This window comes from Manis javanica, chromosome 15 (assembly GCF_040802235.1).
Source record: "Manis javanica isolate MJ-LG chromosome 15, MJ_LKY, whole genome shotgun sequence".
Lineage (NCBI taxonomy): Eukaryota > Metazoa > Chordata > Mammalia > Pholidota > Manidae > Manis > Manis javanica.
This window is the reverse complement of record NC_133170.1, coordinates 29,532,694-29,544,221: the sequence shown is the minus strand read 5'-3', so window position 1 is coordinate 29,544,221 and position 11,528 is coordinate 29,532,694. Positions and strand designations below refer to the sequence as shown.

At 50.6% G+C, this 11,528-nt stretch overlaps 1 protein-coding gene across 1 annotated transcript; it reads right to left on the bottom strand.

The window, feature by feature from the left end:
* Positions 1 to 6,866: 6,866 nt before the first annotated feature.
* Positions 6,867 to 11,127, bottom strand: TEX52 (testis expressed 52). The gene is given in 3 exon segments (XM_017666067.3): positions 6,867 to 7,554; positions 10,587 to 11,001; positions 11,004 to 11,127. Coding segments are annotated over 3 exon segments (834 nt in total). The 3' UTR covers positions 6,867 to 7,259.
* Positions 11,128 to 11,528: the final 401 nt, after the last annotated feature.

Genomic DNA, 11,528 nt, shown 5'->3' with positions numbered 1-11,528 from the left:
ATTCCTTAGGTTTGAAAATTCTTCAGCATCTTCAAGAGACCCTTATTAATTCATTCTTTGGAGAAGTAAAGCTTTCAACGAACAAGAATGTGGTCACTCTAGAGCACTTGGCAAAGTGGCCTTGGGACAGGCTGACATCGTGGATGGGATGTCACAGGACTCCTCAGTGCACTTAGGTCTGCAGACTGCATCTGAGGCACAGATGGAGACTTTGGAGTTTGTGATTTGCAGACAGACTGGGGATAGCCTCACCTCTTTTTTGGCCAGTCTGATGAGGCCTTTGTTGCCTGTCCCAGGAACCACTCGTGCTCAGGAAATGCCATTCTCTCCCTGTGCAAAGGGAGTCAAGCTGGTCGCTGTATGCTGTGACCCAAGTGTCTCATTCACAGCCTCTCTTACCATCTTGGAGTAGGACCCGGGGACAAAGAGATTCTCTTTTGCCTTTTGTGTTCCCTGCTTTCTTCCTTTACCGGTTTGTACTTTTCCCAAGTTGCAGTGTGAATGGGAAAGTTCTGACATTACAAAGCGCTGAGCCCTTCTTTCTCAGGGGTTGAAGAAGGCCCTTTGATTTATCACAGTGGAGAGTGCCAGGGAATGTTCTGAGGCCTTTTTGTGTCCTCAACTGGTGGTCTCTGTCTTTGTCAGTGACTCACCTCTCTTTCTTCCCTCATCATTTTTTAACCTAACCATTATAGAATTCAACCAAGCAATTCATTAAAAAGGCATAACTACACTGAGCTCTAATGAGGAGACATCTATTCAGGAAGATTAGACCATTCTGATTTGCTAGACACTTGAGAAATATCTAATTGCTCTCATTTATTTCATCTTGTGGTCACATGGATGTTGAAATGAGTGGATCCAAATTCATGGGTTTAGAGTGAGAAAAAAATGGGTGAACTATGGCTCCCTCATTGTGTTACTTTTTCTCTGAATCATAACAAGTTTTCCTCTCATTCAATTAAAAGATATTTATTGAGCACCTACTATGTGTCAGATGCTGAACAAGGCCCTGGGTGTGAGGTGGTGAGCCAGATGAAGCCCTGCTCTCCTGGAGTTCACATTCTGATGACAAAGGCAGGCAGGGCATACCTGAATTTATCATGTCAGGTCGTGGTGAGTGCTGAACAAAAATGCAGCAGGGAGAGAGGGGAGGCAGTGATGGAGGTGGCTCTGTTAGAATAGGTGACATTGTGCAGAGGTGAGAACAAGGTGAGGGAGATCCCATGCAGATACCTGGAGGAGGAATGGAGCAGACAGAGAACTCGGAATAGTGCAGGAGGGGAGGGATAGGCGAGGCTGGGCAGGGCTTATGTTCCCACACCACACCCGAACAGGGGGCAGATGCACCTCTCCATCCTCTCTGTCTGGCTCCTCAGTGTCCAGGCATCCACACCAGCAAGATGACAGACAGGTGGGCATAAAGCACCATCTCCTGCTGTGGAGGGAACAGAGCGAGCCACCTTGTCTACCACAGTACAGAACCCTTCTCCGTGCTCTTTCCCACCTGGGTTAACAAGTATTTGGTTCCCACACCAAACACTGAATCTGTCAGACCTGGAGGAGCCGGTTGCCCTCTACTGAAGGAGAATGCAGAGCACAGCTGAGTGGTCTCTAAGAACTGCCCGTGGTGATGGGTCTGCATTTCTAGCAGTGAGGATGGCTGAGAAGGGCTCCAGATGGTAAGGCCCTTGGGTCTTCTGGAGAACGTCTGCCTTTAGATAAAATCAGACCACACCTTGCATTTGCATTGGATGGCCTACGATCAATCATTTGCCAGTCTAGACTTGTGCTGTCCAATCTAGCAGCTGCCAGCCACATAGAGTTCCTGAGCCCCGATTCGTGGCTAGTCTGAATTGAGATGTGCTGTAAGTGTAAAATACACACTGAACTTTGAAGACAATCTGAAGAACAATGTGAATTATGTCATTATTTTTACATTGATTACATTACTTTATATTGGTAATATTTTGGATCTATTGGTTTAAATGAAATACATTACATAAATTAATGTCACTTTTTCTTTTCTACTATGGCAACTAAGAAATTTTAAGTGATATATATGGCTCCATTATATTTCTACTGGACAGCACAGGTCTAAATAGAGTCACAGCTCGTTTCCTCTAACCTGATATAATCCACTCCAGCACCTCTCCACTGATTCAGGAAGTTCTTTGTACCTAATCGAACCCCTTGGAGCTATATACAAACTCCCTGCCTTCTTGTCCAAGCCTTGGGAAAGATGGAGATGAGCTGGTTCCCAGCTTCCTTATGATAATCTTTCCTGCCTTTAAGTACCTTCACACCTTTTCTTCTTCACATCAATTCCTCAAGTCTGAATAGTACCCATTCTTAAGGCTGATGGTAGAGATGAGGGAGGAGGGTGCATCTGGCACAGTGAAAACATTCAGTCAAATGTCCTGCCACGTAAGGAAATTCCCAGGACATTCTTCATAGAATGGGTTATTCAGAGCTAGACAAACAGCTCCCTTGAGCCCGTGGAGGGCTAAGGGCAGCCCGTTCTATTTCAGGCTCTGTCCTCTGGACCTATCAGATCTACTGAGCACAAGAATGAGGCTGTTTTCCAGAATTCTGCTGCTCATCAAGTGTCCCAGGAGACCCGTGCCAGTTTTGAAACTTACCACCCTACCTCCACCCCGAAACGGTGATCTTACAAAGACTGCCAGGCTGGGACACTTTTCTATACTTGACGCTAGATGATTTTCTCCTGTTTTATGGGTGGAAAAACCAAGGCACAGAAAGGTCACAAGTTGGTCTCTGTTGACGGACGCAGACTGAACCTGGGACATTGAGCTAGGCAAGTGTGGTCAAGTTTTCCAATTCACTCACTGACTACTTGGGTGACTTTGGCTGAAGTACTTAAGCTTTTGGAATCTGCTTCCTCATCTCTAAAATGGAAATAACATGTAATTTGTAGAATTGCTGTGATGTTTAAATGCAGACTAGCACAATGGTTAAGAGCTCTCTATGCCTCATTCATCTCTAATCATAATCATAACAGGACCTACCTCAGAGCATTGTAAGGATTAACTGGGTTGGTTCAAGAAAAGCTGTCCAGACATTGTCTGAAACACACTAAATGCTGAGTTAATATTTGCTGTTATTTGGGAACCATACAAATACACACAAGTGCACACATGCATGCACACACGCACACACACACCGGGTCTGACTGTGGTATGTCCCCCTTTGCTCTCATAGTACAATTAGATCAGGTAGCTATTATTTTATTTCTCAGACAATTTTTAATTGTTTAGTTGTTTCAGATCTTCCCAGTAGATCCTAGGCTTTATAAGGGCAGGTCTCTTTTTATTTTTTTTTTATCTCTTCTCTCTCTTCTTACACATAATTTGTTGAATGAATTCTTCAGCAGGACTGCAGAGGATGCAGAAGGGAACATGCTCTTCTTACTCCAAATGCTCTGGGGAGGAGACCCCAGAACAACCTGTTCAGCTCCCACCTGAGTTTTTCAGTTCAACAGATGCCATTGGCCCCTTTCTCCTCAGCCCCCTTTCCCTGGCACCCATGGGACTTATTTGCCAGTCCCTTTCATGCCCTGGCCTCTGCACCCCAGTCTTGATCTTGCAAGTGCCCTCTGAGAATCTGGCAAAGTTGCCCAACTACTTCCAAACAGTTTGGACCTCTGAGTTCCAACAGAGACTCCTGTTCTGCCTCTTCTGGCACTAGCACTTCTCTGCCTCCCTTTTCTGTGTATATACTTTCTTCCTGCTTCCATGTCCCTCCATTTTTTCCTTATTATTCCCCTAAGCTTTTGGGCCTGCCCTTGCACCCCTGGACATGACCTCCAGTTTCCAGTGACAGTTGCTCAAGTAGTCACTGGCTATGATCAAGGAACCACATCGGGATACCGTGGCAGTGCTCTGTGAACGTCCTGTGGGGATGGCAGCGGGCTGAGGGAGGCGCACGTGGGAATCTGAACCAGGGCGAGGGGCGGCAGCACCGTCTTCCGAGCACACCGGAGTCTGTGAGTTCTGCCGGGGGCCTGCCGACAGAGGATTGGCTTGAGACTGGTGTGAGATGGGCAACTACGCGAATAACTGTAGAAACCACTAACTGTAATAGTAAAAAGGCAGGAGCAAGTATTTATATTGTGTAATGGAAAGAGTGGCTCAGGGGACAGTACAACTAGGAGTGGGGCTCAGAGGTGGTAGAGAAGCAAGAAGATGGAGGGCTTGGGGTGAGTCAGTGATGAGTCCTGGGGGAGGTGGGAACTGAGTTTGGGGCAGGCTGGACAGAGGATCTTGGCTCTGACTTGCCATCTCAGGGAGCAGTGAGGGGGCTTTTGGAGGCATGGCGATTAGATGGGATGATACTGGCGACAGCCAGAAGGTGAATGGATGCTGAGGATCATGACCAGTCATGTGGCGGGCCCTGCAGCTCCCCAGGGGCCCAGCCCCACAGCTTCTAGCACCACTGACCCCCAACCATTCCTCAGCCCCAGCAGTGCAGGAACCTGAACTCAGCCCCCAGCTCAGGAGACTGACACTGGGCTCAGGGAAAGGGAGGTTGCAGAAGGGGAGCACTGACCTGGAAGAGGCTCTAATGGCCTCTGTGCATCCACAAAGCTGGCAGTACTCAGCAGAGCACAGGGTGTTTGGGCGGAGGGGTGTTGGGTTTGGGGGTGTCTATCCCTGCTTCCCTCTCAGATCAACTCTCAGAAGTTGTGGTGAGAGAGTAGGCCTTTATTTAAGGCAGGCCCAGGTTACAGGAACCCCTACTCCACCCACCAAAGGCTTTCAAGAACTCCATGTTCGTTAGTGTGTGTGGGCAGGCGGGGGTCAGGGTTTGTTCATGATCACGGGCAGGCTGAGGGGGGGTTGCCCTGCAAGAGTGCCCAGACTCAGGAGGATGGACAGACACCGTTGTTGGCCCCCAGACCTCCACGGCCCAGTGGAATCCAGGAATTTCAGGGGTCGTACTTCTGCACCCCTGGCTGGCTGGCTGGCGGACAAGAGGGCCCTGATAATTCTGTCTCCCTGCCAGCTGCAAGGAGGTTGCTGTCCAGAGAACAGAGCAAGAAGGCGGCGGGTGGGTGGAGGTCCTTGTGACAGGAGGCCAGCACTCTCTGGACTGTTCTGGGTCAGCCAAGGCAGGATTCTGTGTCAGAGCAGCTTATCTTTCTGCTCTCCCCCAGCTCCAGGCCAGAGAGGAAGTGGTTTTCTCTGAAGAATTCCAAAGGACCCCCAGTCTTCATATGAACCCTCTGACTCTCCCCAAGGCCCCTCGCAGTGGGGGTGACAAGGCCCAGGCACCGTGTATGAGCAGCCTGAGCAGCACGGTGACAGCACGGCCGTGGAGTCCTAACCCCAAGCCTGGTGCCTCCTGTCTCGTGACCGGGAGGGCAGGGACTGCCTGGCTTTGTGGCTTGGAATAAGTCACTCCTCCGTGGGCCTCATGTCACCATGGAAACACTGAGGGGTTTTGACTTGTTTCCTAGCGGGCTGCCCAGCTCTGACATGTTAGGATCCTGGGTGGTGGAACCTCCTCCGTGGCAGCATCATTCCTACTCGTACTGAATGGGGAGGATGGGTGCCTTCCAGGAGCCCTGCCCTGCCCTGGACTCAGGAAATCCTCCTTCTCCTCCGGGGCTCTGGCCCCACCATCCGAGCCCCACCCTCCACAACATACCACAGGGAGGCGGGGCTCAGAGCACGACTGCATAGGGTTTAGGTGTGGAACTAGAAGGAAATGTGGAACTCTGTATACACATGTTATTTATTTTGATTATTTTTGAGATGAAATTCACATAACATGGGATTTACCATTTTAAGGTACACAATGTAGTGCATTTCGTGTATTCACGGTGTTGTGCAACCAGCACTTCCATCTGGATCCAGAACATTTTCATCACCCCAGACCCCGTACCCATTAAACAGTCTCTCCCCGTTCTCCCCACCCCCAGCACCTGGCAACCACCAATTTATCTTCGGTCTGTGGGTTTTCCTCTTCTAGATATTTTATATGAATGGGATCATGCAACATATGGCCTTTTGTGTCTGGCTTCATTCACTCAGCATGTTTTCCAGGTTTCACCAGATTGTGGCGTGTCAGCACTTCATTCCTTTATTCTGTGCATAGTGATTGCTTGCCTCATTTATGGAGGGCTTACCACGTTTCAGACACTTTGCAGGCACTTCACTTATTTTATTCATTCTATTTATTTATACTCAGTGCTTCCCACTGTGCAGATGGGGAAACTAAAAGCCTGAAGGGAGCAATGACGTCCCCAGAGGTCACATAGCTGGCTAGTGGCTAAACCAGACTAGACCCATGACGGTGTTTTGATTCCCATGTGCCCACGGGGCTTGGGAAAAGTGGGCAAAGAGTGAAGTGGCTAGAGGCCATTAGAAGCCCAGCTGGGGAAGATCTCTAGCTGGACTGTGATGGACAAGGGGAGGTGCGGTGGCCTCCCTCCCGCAACTCCTCCGTCTCCAGCTGCCTCCCTGCTGCCTGTCTACCAGGCCCACCCACTCCCAGCAGGGGTCAGCACCTTCCTGACCAATGCACTCTGCCTGCATCCACTTGAGGCCACTTGTCTACACCCTCCCAGCCCCCACATGCAAGCTGGGGCTGTGGAGTCCCCTGCGGCACAGTGGACTGTGGCCACCTCGCATCTCTGCTTCATTCCATTCTTGTCCCTCCACAGAGGCCTGGTCAGTCTTCCTCAGCCCTGCCTCTCCCATCCTCCAGCACCAGCCCTGGCCCGACCTCTGCTCCCCCAAACCCTGTGGGTGACCTGCAACCCAGCAGTCTCCTACCGTCTTTGTCCAGACACCAGACGATCCAGGGAGGGGTGTAACTGAGTTACTGTTGCCTAAGGAGCTCCCTGTACCCTGGCCCATCCATCTTGTATCAAATGGGTTCTGGAGTGGAGGTGACTTATTATTCACATTTCCTACAGTGATTCCTCGTTCTGCCCATAGGAGCTGGATCCTCCCTGCTTGCCCTGCTCCCTCCACCAGTCCTCCCATCTGCTACAAAGGAGTCCTCCAAGGAAGATGGATGACAGTTTAGAGTTTCAGTCGTGTCCCCAGAAGCTGGGGGTACAGAGGTGGCTGGCAGAGGGGGTGGTGGAGAGGCTCTGTCACACCGAAGTCAGAGCCCTTGGGCTGCCCCCAGACAGGCTCCTTGCCAAAGGCCTCCTCTCCCTGCCTTGGTTGAGAACACTGGATCCCGGGGGCTGTGCCCATGAGGTCCCCACTTATCCAGGGGCTCTTCTAGATGACTCCAGATCTCCTCTTTCTCTTCCTTGCTAAAGTTTTAGCAGGTTGTGCCTTGGAGAGATGGTAAAGGGGCAGGGCAAGCCGGTCCTCTGTCAGGGCTTGGTAATTCCTGACAAGGACCTGGCTCAGGGGGACGCTGGGCAGCAAGGCCAGCTTGAGGGCCTTCTCCTGGTAATGAGGCAGAGGGTTGGGGCAGGGCCAGCTCCTGGCAAGATCATTGGGAAGTGGGTTGGGCATGAGCTGGAGGCCACGTGGTTCAAACCTTTCACCAGCTGAGATGTGTCGGTACCTGTTGGAGGAAAGGGGTGTGGAGAGGGCAGAAAGGTCAAAGGGCAGATCCAGGCATGGTGGAAGGACTGAGAAGGGAAAGCAGGGTGGCGCCTTCCACAAGCTTGTGAGTGGCCAGGAAATCCCTTGCATCTCTTTTCCTAACTGGATATTGATGTATGCTGAATAGCCTTCACATTGTGTGTGTGTGTTGGCTTTAGGATGGTGAAAGATGTTTAGATGGCCAATTTTCCATTCTCTTGATAGGTACATAATCATTATTCATATTCAAACTATCCTCCCAGGCCCTGCCCCTCTACTGCTGCAGCACCCACAGGGAGAAGAGCGAACTCAGTGCTCCCCATCGCGGGTGAATGTGATGATAGCCAAGATCCCTTCCAGCTCTGACCACTGTCCTCCAACACCTGGTCTGACAGCCTGCTCTCTCTGTCCTGTTAAGTTCAACAGTGGGAGATTGACTTTTTTGGAAACATAGTTGAACAGTGGCAAATTTCCTGTGGTCCAACATGCTTTGAACCTGGTTTAGCAGATAAGCCTGTTCACTCTTTGGTTTATATCAGAGGAAGTTCTCAAGCCTGGCTGCCCTTTAGAATCACTTGGGCAGCTTTTAAAAAATACCAGACCCCAGGTCGCTCCCCTAAGACCAAGTAAGTTAGAATCTCCCTGGGTGGGGCTCAAACCTCATCATTTTTTAAAGAGGCCCAGATGATTCTAATGTATGACCAGAGCTGAGAACACCTTGGTTTATATATAAACGTACCCTCGACCAACAAGATCAGGAGCATCCTGTAGAGTCCAGACATCCTGCTAAGAAGGTCTTCTGCTCAGAACTTCTCTCCCATTGATTTTTTTTAACAATTTAAAATTAATTTTTAGAGTCATTTTTAACAATTTATTTTCACTCCCTACAGAGCAGCTCAAAGGGAACGACAGGACTGGATGGGCCTGTCCTCTCCCTGCTGCATCCTGTTCCCACCTGGTGAACTTGTACACACCCTTCAACACCCAGCTCAAATACTGTCTCTTGCATGAACAGCAAAACCTTGCCTGAGATTCGTTCCTTCAGTCCTGGCTCCGGGGGCTGGGCTTCCAGTGGCAAATGAGGGAGATGAGGATCCTCCCCTCGTGGAGACCCCATACTAATAATGACATGATTTATCAGGCCCTTCTAAATGCCAGACACTCTCCAGGCACATGCCCAGGACACTCGAGGAAAGAGGGGCCCAAAGCAGTTAAGAAAGTGAGGTTGCATAGCAAGTATGTGATGGAGCTAGGCAGATCCCAGCCCAGGTCTGATTGCCTCTAGAGGCCCTGGTTCTTCTGCCAACACACATTTCCTGCATGCCCAACACTGTGCTAAAGCTCTTCTCATGTATTTTTCTTATACTGCCTTTAGAAAAGATCATATTATAATAGAAGTAGCTGTGAACTTATCTGATTCAAGCAAGAGGGTAAGTGGAGCAACTCTGCAGCAGAGCTCCCTGGGTTCAGATCCTAGCTCTGTCACTTGCTGTGTGAACTTGGCAAGATACCTGACTTCTCTGGGCTTCGGATGCCCCGTCTGTAAATAGGATTGATAATAGTTTCTATTGAGAGGATAGTGGGAGGACCAGATAATGTGGCGAAAGTGGTTAGAGCAACATCTGGCACCATCATTTGACTGTGAGGTGTTTTGAGCTGTGGTCTAAGTCTTATTCACCTTGGCGTGCCTAGTGTTAGGACATATTAGCAATCGATGATCTTCAGGCGAGGACAGCCAAGAGAAGCCGAGGTCCTCAACAATCATCTCTCAAAATCACCAACCGTTGGTGTTTCTTTTTAAAGATTAAAAATCTCCACAGCCTCCCCTTCCAACCCCTCGATTCTTCTGTTAATGCCCTTTGGAATGTGAGATGTTCCATCCTTATTCCTCGCCCTCTTTCCTGCCTGACGCCTGTGAGTTCTCACGCTGGATAGGGCGGGCAGGGCTGTGGGTCCTCAAGCAGCCTCTTCCCCATTCTGATCATACCAGCCAACCCTCCAGCCCCTCCTTTCTACCTTGCTGGGCGTTTCCTACCCTTTAGCCTTAATCTGATTTCCTCAGGAAGCCTTCCTGGGGGATGTTCCAGCCCACAGCATCCCTCCCTCTTCTGAATATCTGTAATAACATCTGTTTTTTGAATAGTACCTTCATATATTCATTAACCCATTTTCTCTTCTGCCACTGAGGTAGGCATGGTACCAACCATCTGTGGGGAAGCTGGGGTTCCTATGGCCAGGATCCTCACTGAACTTAAACCACTTGATGATGTAACTGGCCTGTTGCTAGGCTACCGCTTCCACACCCATGGGCAATAAGCTATTATTGCGCTATATAAAGAGCTCGGCCCAGTGCTCTGGGTGGAGGCAGAGATGCTAGTGCCTCACCTATGGCTGGGAGAACAAGCTGGGTAATAAACCCTTTTGCCTCAAGAATGTTCTACTGTCAATTCTTTGGTCACATTGAATCCATAGTGAACTTGCCTGGGGCTGAAACCCATAGACAAGACACCATCTCCATCTGAGTTTGGAAAAACTATGCAATTTGCCAAAATTGGGCACAGACTGGATATGAATCCAAGCCTCTGACTCTCTGAATGCTCAGCTCTTCCCACTAATACCTGACGCCCTCCCAGCACTCACGGTCTGCTCCACGCTTGGGTCATGAGCACACGTGGGCTCACACCAGGGCTGTCCTTCACACATGGATGTTTTGGTAAGATCCTCCGGGGGAAGGACTGAATGACGTTGCTCTGAATCCCCAGGCCTGGCAGGTGTTAAGTACACTGGTGTGTCCCCTAAAAGCCTGAATTCACTGATCAAGCCCCTTCCCTGGCTGTGCTTCCCCTCCTCCAGCCCTTCCCCACAGTTGTATTCAGAGCAGAGCTGAGTTTTCAGATGGCCCGAGGCGGGGCAGTTAGAGTACCAAGCCAGAAAGAGAAGCAGGACAGAGGGAGGGAGGGGTCACCTGGCAGGGGGCGCTGGGTGAGCGCCTGAGGGGAGAGTTCCTCTTACTCCTTGAAGTTCTTTGGAGGCAGGATGTCGCCCCTGGTGTCTAGCGGGGGTGGGGAGGGTACCCGCATTTCACTCCTCAGCTTGAGCTCTTCCGCCTCTCTCAGCTCCTTTGCAGTCCTGACAATCACCTGGTTCCTCCTGTTCACGTCTGAGAAGATGGGTGTACAGCAGGTGTAGGTCAGAAAGCTGTCCTGACCCATCCAGAAGGGAGGGGGTACGGGCAGCCAGCCTGGGGGGTGGCAGTGAGCCCTGGAGTCCGTTAGCCAGCACCAGACATTGCTGTCGAACGGCCTGTCGGGCCTGCTGGGAAACGTGGCTGGCAAACGCCCCACATCAAGCCACGTGTGAAAGCTCCAGGTGTGCTGGGTGGCATCCTTCGATGGGGAGATGAGCTGGTGATGTACCTTGGACTTCATTTCAGGGCCAGCTGGTGGTAGGCTTGCTGGGTGAAGCCAGGCAATTCTTGGGGCACACTGGGAAGGAGGAACTCATGTTGAGCCCGTGTTTGGAAGGTTGGGAGGGTCTCACAGGCATGGACCATCTAGGGAGAGACAGAAGGGACTCTGGGGATGCGCTTGGCCCCTCCTTCCCAGGAGCAGCCTCAGAGAAAACACGCTTCCAGCCTCCTCCAGGCCTGCAGTTCCCATTGGGACATGGATGGCCTGGCAGGGAACTGCTTCTCCCTGTTCTGAGTTATCCTCATGGATTCTCATCATGTTTTCTTTCCATCTATCAGCTTTGGTTTGGATGCCCCCCCTCTTTCCTCAACTTCCATGTCCCTACTCTTCATTCTGCCTTCAGCCATCCTCTCTGTTCTTGTGTCCCCACACTGCGGCCCAGAAACTGGAGCTCTTAACAGTGCACAGCAGGCCTGAGGACACTGTGGGTGGAATGCCCCATCCCAAGCCAAGTGTAGAAAGAAGAGCTTCCTCCAGAGATGGG